Below are 13,860 nucleotides of genomic sequence, written 5' to 3' on the forward strand. Positions count from 1 at the left end.
GAGAGAGAGAGACAGAGACAGAGACAGAGACAGAGACAGAGAGACAGAGAGACAGAGAGACAGAGAGACAGAGAGACAGAGAGACAGAGACAGAGACAGAGAGACAGAGAGACAGAGAGACAGAGACAGAGACAGAGATCATTTCCAAAGACTGTTAGTAAACAAAATATTATAGGATAACAAAATAACAAATTTCCAATCATTCCTTACTCTGTTGTTGGTACTTATAGTTAAGCTGCACTGTCCACAATGTTTTAGCCTGGCTCCATTATTTTGGATCATGGTTATTACTAAGTAGCAACAGACGGATGAAAATTTGATATTTATATCTTAAAATCTATATTCTTCAATACAATTATGTTTCAAAACTCTGTAGGTAGAAATGTAACTGAAAGCATTTCATTTAGTACATACTCCCTTAGACAGCCAAATGTATAATTAGAGTGTGACATGACAAAAGTTTTAAATCTTTGGGGTGAGTGAAACAGACTGGTTTAGAAAGAGAGAATTAGAGAATTGTGTCCATACCAGCTGTGTCTGAAGTGTGCAGAGAGAATATGTACATAGAAGTATATCTCAACTATCTCAGAAGAAGATAACTCAGCACAATCTGGGATGTCTGAAAGTGTGTTGTACATAGTTCATCTTGCTGCAAACACAACTTGTGCTTTGCTCTTCTGTGTGTCTGTAGAGATTATCTATGGTCTATGGTAAAGAATGTCACTCAGGGAAAACTAGAGCTGTGTTTCTGGGTCAAGGTCACTCACATTTTAGTCAGAGTAATATATTCCTTAGTTTAAAAAAATCACGCACGTTTGTTGAGCTGCTTAGTGTTATTATGGATGAAACGTACTGTACATAATACAGTGGTAGGAAGAGAGGCTAATAAGAAGAATAGATATTTGATCTTTGGAAAGTTTAGATATGATCTAGTGCTCTAAGGAGATTAGATTCTGTCCTGAAACATTAGAATGACAAATTACATTTATAAAGCTCTATCATTTGATAGAAATATATTGCTATCCATGTGAATAACTTAAGACAAATAAAAATAAATTGTTAAAATTAGTTTTAAGAGTGTATCTTATTTAATCGTTGTTATAACTTTTTATCTTTTGACATGTCATTAACATTATAGAATATTTATATGATAACATGATTTTCTTAGTATTATTTCTGAAGTCTATGGTTTTAAAATGGCAGAATAATGTGTTTTGTATTAGATATATGTCAAATTCTTCCTGGTCATGTCTTCTTACAGGTTACCATAATAGACAGGTGAGGTCAGAAAATTAGATGAGAAGCACCAAAGCCATAGCTCTAACATGGGATGGCAACTTATTCCTAAATAAAACTCAGTCTCATGGCAAATACACATCCATGGGAACTATTTCAATCCATTTTGCTCATTCCCAAAACCAAAGTTAGTCCTTTTCCTCCATGTAATAGGGAAGCCTTGAGTCCAAAGGAAATCTAGAAATGTCAGACCTATACAAAGGAACTCCAGTCCTGAGGAGGTTGCAGGCCAGGGAGCTGTTGTCAAAGAACAAACTTCTTTTCAGCAAAGGTTGTCAGTCTTGAGAAGCATTGCCTATTCCAGGAAGGACTTTTCACCTTCAGCTGACATAGAAAATGTTGGCACTGTCATTAGATCCAGTTAGAATCAACTAATGATCTCAAAAAGAGGCAAAGTGAGCACCTCTCAGGTCCACTCGACCCATTGACACACAGTCCCACTTGGAGGATTTTCCCTTCTATTCAAATAGAATCACTCCTAATGAGACAGGCACTGCAGGCTTCAGCTGCAAACCTGACAGCCTACAAAGAAAGCCAAAAGAAGTTGAATTCCATAGGGCTGAAATGAGAATCTGGGTCACAGTGTCTGTCTCAACATTTTATTTTCCTCCGGGAAGTGTAGCCCAAGTAAAGAATAAGAAAACGTCTAAAATATTGTTTAAGAAAAAAGGGCAATAGTTTTTCTACATTTCAAATCTAAACTTAAACTATATTAGCAAGCCAATTAGAACAAAAACACCGAAGAAGTACTGATGTCAAAATCTACATGTCCCTTCCTTCTTAGCAATGATGTCATTAAGAAGCTCTTTACAAAATTCCCCTCTTCTTTCTTCTTTTTATTTTTTTCTTTTCTTTTTTGTTTTTGAGACAGGGTTTCTCTGTATAGCCCTGGCTGTCCTGGAGCTCACTTTGTACAACAGGCTGGCCTCGAACTCAGAAATCTGCCTGCCTCTGTATCCCAAGTGCTGGGATTAAAGGTGTACCCCACCATGCCCGGCTTCCACTCTTATTTCTTATTATATAGAGAATTGTCTATATGAATCTCTAATTCAGCACTGAATATTTTATAAGAAAATACTTAGAATTAAATGTTTTTAAAAATGTATTCGTATACAATACATCTGGACTGTAGCAGCCCCTCTTTCCCCATCACTTCTCCCCTCTTTTAGATGCATTGTTCCCCCTTCCCTTCAGAAAAGAGCAGGCCTCCCAGCAATAGCAATCAAACATGGTATAATAGGATTCAATAGATCTATGTACATACTCTCTCATGTCAAGGCTAGATGAGGCAACCCAATAGGAAGAGAAAATCCCTACAAGCAAATAAAAAACGTCAGAGACACCCCATTTCCATTGTAAGCAGTCCAACAACATCCCCAGGCACGGAATGCATACAGAGGGACTAGTGCAGGCCATGGAGGCTCCATTGTTGCCACTACAGTCTCTGTGAGCCCCTATGAACCCTACTGAATTGATTGTGAGAGCCATGTTCTCCTGGAGTCCTTCACCCCTCTGACTCCTGCAGCAGTAATGTCTGAAAGTATAAGGTGTGATGCTAAGACAGTCCTGGGTTAATGGGTGTCATGCTTTGTCAAACCACCATATTCCTTTTCACCATTCCACATTTTAAAAAATGAATTAAAAAAAAAAAACTTAATTCATATTTCTAAATTTGGTTCTTTTCCACTGATTCTATGCCAGATATGTCTCCCAATTACAAGAACTATAGTTTTGTGGATTGGGAGAAAAATATCACAACTGCACATTCAGGAACTAAAGTTAAGATTACAAAAAATATTTTCAAAACTTGTTGACATGGACATGTATCCAAAGATAAATAGGCTTGTAATGCTTTCTGTGCCTGATTTCTTCTTGTTTGTATGTGAGTATATATGGTCATAAATAAGTTCACAAAAATAACAATCCTTTTCATAATTCCTCTGCCACCTGCAAAATGATTTTCTATAAACTCATTCTTACTGAATTGAAGCTACAGTTTAGATTCCTGTTTTACATGATAGATTTCTTTCTTACTGACAGGAGTCCATGTTGAAAACACAACTATTTCCTAAGCCTTTTCTTCCTTAAAATCTACTTCACTAAAAATATTTAACTCAAAAATATACAGACATTTTTTAATGTCCCCATTTATTCCAAATTTGTACAGAATAGTGTTAATAACAACTCGTATAAATTTCTCATTTATTAGAATACATATGCTCTTGTTTATTTTTATGATCATGCATTAATTTATTTATATGTATATGAGAGAGACGGTGTAAACACCTGTACGTCCACAGGTTCCAGTGTGCATGTGTGCTATCAGAGGACATCATGCAGGAGTCTGTTTTCTCCTACTCTAATGTGTATCCTGAGTATTAAGCACAGGCTTTCAGTCTTAGATGTTAGCACCTTTACCCACTAACTTATTTAGCTAGTTCCATATCTTCCTTTTAAATTACTACACTGCATTTTTAACAATAAATCTAAGCTTTTATTTTACAAAATATTACACCAAATATATATTTAAACTGTTTTAGAGTAGCTATAAGTTTGGGACAAACAGAATATAGAGTAGAACTTTTTCACCTGTCTATCTATACCTTTCTTTCTTTTTTTTTTTTTCTTTTTTTTTCTTTTTCTTTTTTTTTTTTTTTTTTCACTGTGTGACTTACTTCATGCCAGCAGCCTACAGGCACGGAGGCCAGGCAATGGTTAGGAGCCACAATTTGCTCTAGCATGGGACACTATGTATCCCTTTCAAAAAGACAGTTTATATGTCTCTGAGAAATCATTTTTATTCTCTTGTTTTAAGTTTAATTATTTGAGTCCAAGCTAATTACCAAATATTCTAAATGTGTGAAATACACACACAAACACACACATACACAGTCACACACAAATAATATAAGCACGTTGACTTTGATTCAGGTGAAAAAACTAAGGAGATTAGGAATTCCAAACTGAAGTTAAAATTGTTTCTTCCTTCAGTAGGAATATCTTTCATCTAACCGCTTTGTTCTATAAACCATGTTGCATATTCATGAAGACAGTTTCACAACATTATTGATATAAGGTTAAAGATCAGGAATTTTTAAAATATATTTTCTTGTTTAGTTATGAATAATTAGCTTTTATTATTTGTACCATAATCGTTACGCCCAATTTTAAGCTATTTCTTTGATGGACTCTATATTAAATCCAAAGCAGTTCCAAATTGTAATAAGGACACATGCCCCACTATGTTCATAGTAGCCTTGTTTATAATAGCCAGAAGCTGCAAAAACCCAGATGTCCCTCAACAGAGGAATGGAAAAAGAAAATGTGGTACATTTACACAATGGAATACAACTCAGCTATTAAAAATGCTGAATTCATGAAATACTTAGGCAAATGAATGGAACTAGAAAATATCATGCTGAGTGAGGTAACCCAATCATGAAAGAAAACATGTGGTTTACCCTCACTGATAAGTGGATATTAGCCCAGAAGCCAGGAATACACAAGACACAATTCATAGACTAAATGAAGCTCAAGAAGAAGGAAGACCAAAGTATGGATACTCTGGTCCTTCTTAGAAGGGGGATTAAAAATACCCATGGGAAGAGATACTGAGACAAAGTGTAGAGCAGAGACTGAAGGAAAGGCCATCCAGAGACTGCCCCACCTGGGGATCCATCCCATGTACAGTCTCCAAACCTAGACACTATTGTGGATGCCAACAAGTGCTTGCTGACAGGAGCCTGATATAGCTGTCTCCTGAGAGGCTCTGCCAGTGCCTGACAAATACAAAGGTGGATGCTTTCAGCCAACCATTGGATTGAGCACAAGATCCCCAATGGAAAAGCTAGACACAGGATAGAAGGAGTTGAAGGAGCTTGCAGCCCCATAGGAGAGCAACAATATGAACCAGCCAGTGCCCCGAGAGCTCCTAGGGTGTGGGTATATATAACAGAAGACCAAGTTGGTATGCAGAAGAGACAATTTCTCACTTGTGGCCATTGAGGCTGTGTTTAGTGTTGACAATAAATGGAAACATCTTAAGTGTTTTCCAACTGATAAACACTTGGTTTCTATACCCAATGAAACATTCAGCCATATGGAAGAATGAAGTCTGCTATTGTAACAACATGAATGAGGATAAAAAAAAACAAAACCATTGTATTATGTAAGTAAGTTATGACTTGTAAATACCATATCACCTCACTTCTTAAAGAAATTGAAAGGAACAGGGCAAAGGGTAGTACCCAGAGGGGGCTAGGGTAAGAAAGGAAAGGAAGAAAATGAGCAAGGTTGGTTGACTGTTATTATCATAATCAGTTTGGAGAAAGATGCTCTGGTTAGATAAGATAAACTGCAAACTTTGGAAAACTGGAAAAAAGTATTGTTAAATTTTCAACAGAAAATGAAAAGATGAAATAAAAACAGAAAGATACAACAATTTGAACATGGTATAATGTATGCATAAACTGAAACAGTTTGGTCTACTTCTCAGTTATGATTAAAATTCTTATTGTACCTAATAAATGCAGTTCTCCTATTTCAATATTTCTCTTTGTATGTTCATTTTCATACAGGCAACTATGGAGAAAGTGGAATGGAGGCTTTCAAAGATATGTCAGCGAAGGAAGGGATTTGCATCGCCCACTCTTACAAAATCTACAGCAATGCTGGGGAGCAGAGCTTTGACAAGCTGTTAAAAAAGCTCAGAAGTCATTTGCCTAAAGCCCGGGTGGTAGCCTGCTTCTGTGAAGGCATGACAGTTCGAGGTCTGCTCATGGCCATGAGACGCTTGGGTCTAGCAGGGGAATTTCTACTTCTGGGCAGGTAAGTGACAATGGAAAATTAATAACAAAATTTTTGCTCCATACTTTTGGTGCATAAGGACTGCTTTGCTGGACTCCTAATCTGTGTATCAGAAGTGTGTAACTATCACAAAACATTATAAAAGCCAGAGAAACAATGGAAAGTGAATGGCTACAGTATGTGCAGATTTGCAATGAAAGCAGGAATAAAAATGTAACATCTTAGAGTCTTCACATTCTCAAAATCATGATATCCTTATATAAAGTGTTTTCTTAATTGTTTAGTGATATCTATATCTATATCTATCTATATAAATATCATGTTGGAGTTACTTTTAAAATGTTTTTAATAATGTATATATAAACTTGCTTTTGATATAGAATTGTAGAGTTTAGGGTTTATGATGAGGTTTTACTTTCAATATATTTGATAGCTTGATAGCCCATTTCCTGATGAGCTACATTGACACTAGCAAAAGTTCTGAAACACTAGATTTTAAAAAGATTGATTTTTTTTAATTATCCAGAGATTTCACTTGATTGACACTTGACTGATACCCTGTGGATATAACTAAATGTGTATCTATAAGATTAAATGTATATTGTAGTATTTTCAGAGAAATAATAAAAACAATAAAATATATGTAAGAGTAATATAAAAATGCATGTAAATTATGTGTTGAAATATATGTGGGAGATGCATGAATGTGTCAATTTTTTTATGAGAATCTAACAGAAGGTATACTTATAAAGCCAGAAAACAAGAAGAGCTCACATGTGTTCTGCTCACAGTACAAATCTGAGTACATAAAAGTTGAGAGTGATAACCTGATTCAATGAGGTCCTGTCAGTGTGGAGGGGAGTAGGAAGAGATGCTAATGCTTTATTCATTCTACTGACTTCAACGTTATCCAAAAACAGCATCCAAAAATAATGTTTTGTTAAATATCTCAGTACTGCATCTCAACCAAATAAGTGTATAAAATACAGCATCATAATCCTTAGGAAGATGCCAATGTTTTAATTCACTCATTCATTTTTTTATTTATTCATTCACTTTATATCCTGCTCACTGACTCTCCTTCCACAATCCTTCCCCGTTTCCTCTGAGAACGTGGATCCCCTACCCCACCCCTATGACTATGGCTCATCAAGTCTCTGAGGGGCTAGACACATCTTCCTCACGACAAGAATATGTCCGGCTATAAGAATGTGTCCCACAGACAGGCAATAGCTTTTGGGAGTGCCCCTCTACTCTAGTTGTTTGGGAACCACAAGAAGACCAAGCTGCTTATCTGCTACATATATGGTGGAGGTCTAAGTCCAGCCCATGTATGCTCTTTGGTTGGTGGTTCAGTTTCTGAGTGTCACAAGTGTGTAAGTTACTTAACTATTTTGATCTTTCTGTGGAGTTATTATCTCATTCTCCCTCATTCATAAGAGACCTCAAGCTCCATCTACTCTTCTGCTATGTGTCTCTCGATCTGTCTGATTCAGGTGGAGGGTGGAGCCTCTCAGAAAATAGCCATACCAGACACCTATCTTCAAGCATAACAGAGTATCATTAATAGCATCAAGGACAGGTGTTCGCCCATGGATTGGTCTAAAGTTGGGTCAGTTATTGTTTGGTTATTTGTTCAGTCTTGCTCGATCCTCTGTACCTAAATTTCATGTAGACAGGATAAATTTTGGATGGAAAATTTGGTGTTCCTATATCTCTACTGGGATTCCTGCCTATTCTACAGGAGGTAGCCACTTCAGTTTCTAATTCCCCAAAGTTGTGAGTTACAGCTATGGTCATTCCCATTAATTCTTGGGCACATGTCCTTTCTCAGGTCTCTGTCATGTCCTTGAGATGTCACCCCCATCCCCACCCCTGTCAGTTGTATATTCCCATTGATTCCCATCATCAAGTCATCTCTTCTATCCCTACCAACACCTACTCTTGAAAAGCACCCTATTTCCTTTCCCATCCCCTCTCTCACCCAGTTCCCTTCCTTTATCTGCCTTCTGCTACTATTTTATTCTGCTTTCCAAGAGAGATTCAAGCATCTGCACTTGGGCCTTCTTTCTCATTTAACTTCTTTGGATCTGTGGAGTGTAGCTTCAGTATCCTGTATTTTTGGCTAATATATAGTTATAAATGAATATATATCATGCATATCTTTTTGGGGTCTGGGTTACTTCACTCAGGATAATGTCAATACATTTGCCTGTAAAATTTATTATGTCTTCATTTTTACTAGCTGAGTAGTATTCCATTGTGTAGAGAAGTACTACATTAAAAAATCTATTCTGTAGTTGAGGGACAGCTAGGTTGTTTCCAATTTCTAGCTACTACAAATAAAGTGCTATGAACATAGATGAGCAAGTTTCCTTGTAGAACCATCTTTTAGTTATATGTTCAGGAGTGGTATAGATGGATCTTCATGTAGAAGTATTGCCAGTTTTTTGAGAAACCATATAATTGATTTCCAAAATGGATATACAAGGTTTTAACTCCTTCCCTCAGTGGAGGAGTGTTCCTCTTGCTCCACATTCTCACCCTCATTGCTATCACTTGAGATATTTTTATATTAGCCAACCTGACTGTATAAGATGGAAACTCAGAGTTGTTTTGATTTGTAATTTCCTGATGACGAAGAACTTTGAACATTTCTTTAAGTGCTTCTTGGCCATTTGAGATTCCTCTGTTGAGAATTCTGTTTAGAGAATTCCCATTTTTAATTGAGTTATTTGTGCTGTATGTGTCAAACTTCTTTAGTTCTTTAAAAAAGGTGGATATTGGTCCTCTGTCAGATGTAGGATTGGGAAAGATACTTTCCCAATCTGTAGGTTGCTGTTTTGTCTTATAGAAAACGTCCTTTTCCTAGAAGGAAAATTATAACCCAAGAAAACACAAGGAAGTAAGTAATTCCATACCAGTAAAAAAAATAAAATCGAAGTACAACACACACACACACACACACACACACACACACACACACACAAACACATACATACAAACACAGTGCCGACATCAAAATAACAAGAATCAACAATCACCAATTTTTAATATCTCTCAATATTCATGGACTCAAATAGCCAATAAAAAAGACACATGCTAGCAGAATAAATGTGAATACAGGATTAATTCCTCTGCTGACTATAAGAAACACACCTCACAATAGAGATAGACATTATCTTAGAGGAAATGTCCCGAAAAAATATTGTCTAAGGAAATGGACAAGAGCAACAAGCTGGAGTAGCCACTCTATAGAATATAGATTTTCAACCAAAATTAATCAAAAGAGACACTTCATCTTCATCAAAGGAAAAATCTATGAAGATGTTATCTCAATTCTGAGCATCCATATCCCAAATAGAAGGGCACCCATATTTGTAAATGAAGAATTGCTAAAGCTTAAATCACACATGGAATCCCACAAATTAATAGTGGGAATCTTCAACACCCCACTTTCACCAATTGACTACACAGCCATACTCATTTGCATAATGACTTTAGCTAAATGGTAACAATGAAGTATTGAAGAGTTGCTAAAGAAATGGTGTGTCCTATGAAACCTAACATATTGTCTGCTTGACTATGTAAAAATATACTCACAATTATGTATACACTAATCACTTACACAACAGTATTAAGACTGGTGCTTTCAGCACTCACTCAGAAGCAGCTGTGCTTTGCACATAATTTCTAGTTTAAAATTTCTGATCTCTTGGAATTTTAGGGACTCATTGACACTAGTAGGACCAGTCATAGGAGTGCTGTTGGGGACACAGGAACAGGTTGTAACATTCAGTGATGTGTTTCTCAATAGTCAGAGGGCCAAGAACAAAGGAGTTGATACTTTTTTCCTTCAACTTCCTGGAACATATTGTTCAAAGCAACAGGAACAATGAATACCTCTGAAAGACCACCTATTCAGCCCTGGATTATTTATTTTTATCTAAAATATCTTAATATGTGCTTGGATATACATATTTGTCTTTCAAATGAAAGTATTTTTATTACATTCTTTGCTCAATTGAGTTGATGATACAAATGTTTTCTTTCTTTTCCTTTTTATCTTGCCAAGAGTTAATTTATATGAAAATAAATTGTGATAACCTTATGCAAAAAAATCAATTCCCTTTCTCCTCTTTGAACCTTGTAATTAGGCACACAGTTTTTTAACCTAATGCATGAATCTGCCTATCATTTTCTACTACAATCAAAAGTGAGACTAAAGTTAATTAATAACTGGGATAGCCTGAAGAGATGGCTTAGTCATTAAGAGCACTTGTTTTTGCCAACGACCTGAGTTTGATACCCAGTATCCTTATAGTGTCTCACAACTATCTTAGTTTCAAGGAACCCAATGATCTTTTCAGACCTGCATAAACCCCAAACCTGCATGGGGCATGCAGACATGCACACAATCAACTCATATGCATAAAATAAATCTTTAAAAATTGGCAATTAGACAGTTGTAGACCAGGTTGGAACAGATACACAACAAATGAACTGCTAACTTAGTACCAATGCTTACCTGTGCACATGTATGTTGAACACAGAGGACAACCAGAGCTTTAATTCCAAAAATGCTTGTCACATTGATTTATTTTTTGTTTTTCTATTTGTTTATTTTTATTTTGTCTTGGTTTTGTTTGTTTTGATTTGTCTTTGCTTCAGATGACTTTATTTACTTGGCTGAACTCACCAAGTAGGCTAGAGAGCTGGCTAGTGAGGTCCAAGGTTTTACCTATCTGCAGCTCATCACCCTGGTGCTCAGATTATATGCATAAAACACCATATCAGGAATATTTCTTCCTTCCTTCCCTCCTCCCTTCCTTCTTCCCTCCATCCCTTTCTTTCTTCATTTCTCCCTTCCTTATTTCCTTTCTTCCTCCCTCCATTCTTTCTCCTTCTTTGTTCTTGTCTTGGTTCCCCTCCCCCTCCCCTCTACTTCCTCTATCCCTCCCTCTTCTCCCCCTCGTCCTCCTCTCCTCTTCCTCCTCCTCCTCCTCCTCCTCCTCCTCCCTCTTCTTGATTCTAGAAATCAAACTCAGCTCTTTATGCTGGTAAGGCAATTTCTTTAATGTTCTCTGCTATTCATTTTATGGACATATATTGGTTTTGTACAATTGTCTTATTTTGAGCTAGTACATTTAAATTCTTTCCGTTTCCTCTTCTTTTTTTCTTCTACTTCCATTTCAAATATGAACACGTGTTCTCCTCAACACTCTTGATCATATAATCCCCTTCGGATAGACATAGCTGCATTTTCTTCTCTGGTATGTTTGACTGTGGTTAATCCTTTCCCTCTATTCCTATACAAAAATCAAATGCAGTTACTTTGTTTTGTATCTTCTGCATTTATTCCTCGATCCAGACTTCTCTGAATACCAGAATGTTTTTTGTATATTTTTTCTTACTTTTATTCGGTGAATTCTGACAACCATTTTTACAAAAATACTAATAAGCTATTTTTGTTCAGTTTAGAATTTATATTCTTTAGTATTATTTCAGTTTGATTCACTTTAGAATTTGGTTTTGTGAATTGTGAGTAAATACCATGACCAGATTAGTATTAATATTTTTTACTATATTATGACATTAAAGATTGCAAGATGCTTTTGTGGGCATTATGGCATTCAAACATGTTTACCCTGTGACTGCATGCATGATACTGCAGTGGCAATAAGACCAGGTGGTTGAAAACAGACACTGGGTATTTAAATACACTAACACTAAACACATTAACTAGTGCCTGATCTTGCCATCTTGCCGGGTCCAAAGACCTTTAGATGGCATGCATGAAGGCTACAAGTTCTACTTTAAAGTGAAAGCAGAATAAAATAATAAGGAATTCAATTGATTGTGCATGTAATTATTCTCATCTGTGAGTTTACAAAATTCTTCGTGTTTTTTATTAGATATTTTCATCATTTACATTTCAAATTCTGTCTCCAAAGTCCCCTATATCCTTCCCCTGCCTTGCTCCCTAACTCACCAACTCCTGCTTCCTGGCCCTGGGATTCCCCTGTACTGGGGCATATGATCTTCGCAAGACCAAGGGCCTCTCCTCCCATTGATGGCCAACTAGGCCATCCTCTGCTACATATGCAGCTAGAGACACAGCTCTGGGTAGTACTGGCTAGTTCATATTGTTGTTCCACCTATAGGGTTGCAGAACCCTTTAGCTCCTTGGGTACTTTCTCTAGCTTCATTAGGCACCCTGTTTTCCATCCAATAGATGACTGTCAGCATCCATTTCTGTATTTGCCAGGCACTGGCATAGCCTCACAAGAGACAAGTATGTCAGGGTCCTGTAAGCAAAATTTTTCTGGCATATGCATTAGTGTCTGGGTTTGGTGGTTATATATGGGATGGATCCCCGGGTGGGGAGTTTACATAATTCTTAATGACAGCTTTTTAATATTGGTTCTTATTGACTTATGCCTTCAACAAGTACCAATTTGTTTCCATGTCACTGCCATGTTATATTAAATGTGATATAATAAAAAAAAATATCAGTGTACTAAGGTCTACATGCGTACTGTGCAGTACCGATTATCTAGTTAAAATCAGAAGAAGCAGCTTTAACTGTAATAACTCTGTTATTTTGTGTAAGGTATCAGATATATTCTTTTTTCTGTCAGAGGCAAGATATTTTTGATAGAGCAGTTTGCTCATGAATATGAGACACCATTTCATCAATTGCTTACCAGCCTTTCATCTTAGTTTTATAAATTCTTAAATAAGCTTTATCTAATTATAAAGCTTTAATAAGTGTCTTTTTTATTGCAGGAGCAAAACATCTTTTCTGATATGAAATGGCAGTAATTTATGATAATCTCTTAGAAGTTGGTAAAGTAAAAATATTAAGTTACTAGTGCTCTAAAATGCCTAGATCATTATGTAATTATGTAATTGTTTAACGTCTCAGTGAGCTTCTGTGGGAGCTTTCCACTTTTCACATGTGCACCATTAAGGAAGGCATATGAACTAACCAGTACCCCCAGAGCTCCCTGGGACTTAACCACCAATCAAAGAAAACCCTGGTGGGACTCATAGCTCTAGCTGCATATGTAGCAGAGGATGGCCTAGCTGGTCATCAATGGGAGGAGAGGTCCTTGATCCTGTGAAGGTTCTATGTCCCAGTATAGGGGAATGCCAGGGTCAGGAAGTAGGAGTGGGTGGCTTGGGGAACAGGGGTGGGTGGGAGGGGATAGGGGATTTTTGGAGGGGAAACTAGGAAAGGGGATAACATTTGAAATGTAAATAAAGAAAATATCTAATAAAAAAAAGAGAATAAAAAACAAAGGAAGGCATTCAGACTAAGAAGTGAGGACTTTGAAAACCAGTTGGACATAGACAGTGGAACATGGGGGAGGGAAAATCACAGAAGCTAAAGGGGTGACCAAGCCTATTCAGTCAGTCAACAGGGTCTTGAGGGAGGGAGTTGAGGATTAAAGAAAAAAGAGTCAATTAGACAATCTATAGTATCATCCAAGCAAGTGCTGAAGGGGGTTTACTATAATCTCAGTCTGCTTTTATATCATTCTAGGTACATGCAAAGGATATGGTCAGTTCTAAGGCATAAACAAAATAATCAAGGAACAAACAAGGTATGAACAAAGTAGTCGAGGGACAAACAAGGCATAAACAGAGGTCCCAAGGTCACTATATTCAGGGACTTACAAAAAGGATCAAGATTCAAGGAACACAGTTGTCAGCTGTAATTATCCTGAGCTTACTTCTTTGTCTTAGCCCAAT

General features: G+C 36.7%; 1 protein-coding gene and 1 pseudogene across 9 annotated transcripts in view; one reads left to right on the top strand and one right to left on the bottom strand.

The window, feature by feature from the left end:
* Grm5 (glutamate metabotropic receptor 5) overlaps positions 1-13,860 on the top strand; it is a 477,051-nt gene that overhangs the window by 202,611 nt on the left and 260,580 nt on the right. For all 9 annotated transcript variants that reach the window (XM_021193532.2, XM_021193541.2, XM_029544608.1 and 6 more), the window contains one exon: positions 5,874-6,123. In XM_021193532.2, the coding sequence (XP_021049191.1) occupies positions 5,874-6,123 (250 nt within the window). The remainder of the gene's footprint in view (positions 1-5,873; positions 6,124-13,860) is intronic.
* Positions 3,957-4,058, bottom strand: LOC115062895 (annotated as a pseudogene).

This window comes from Mus pahari, chromosome 1 (genome assembly GCF_900095145.1).
Source record: "Mus pahari chromosome 1, PAHARI_EIJ_v1.1, whole genome shotgun sequence".
Taxonomy (NCBI): Eukaryota; Metazoa; Chordata; class Mammalia; order Rodentia; family Muridae; genus Mus; species Mus pahari.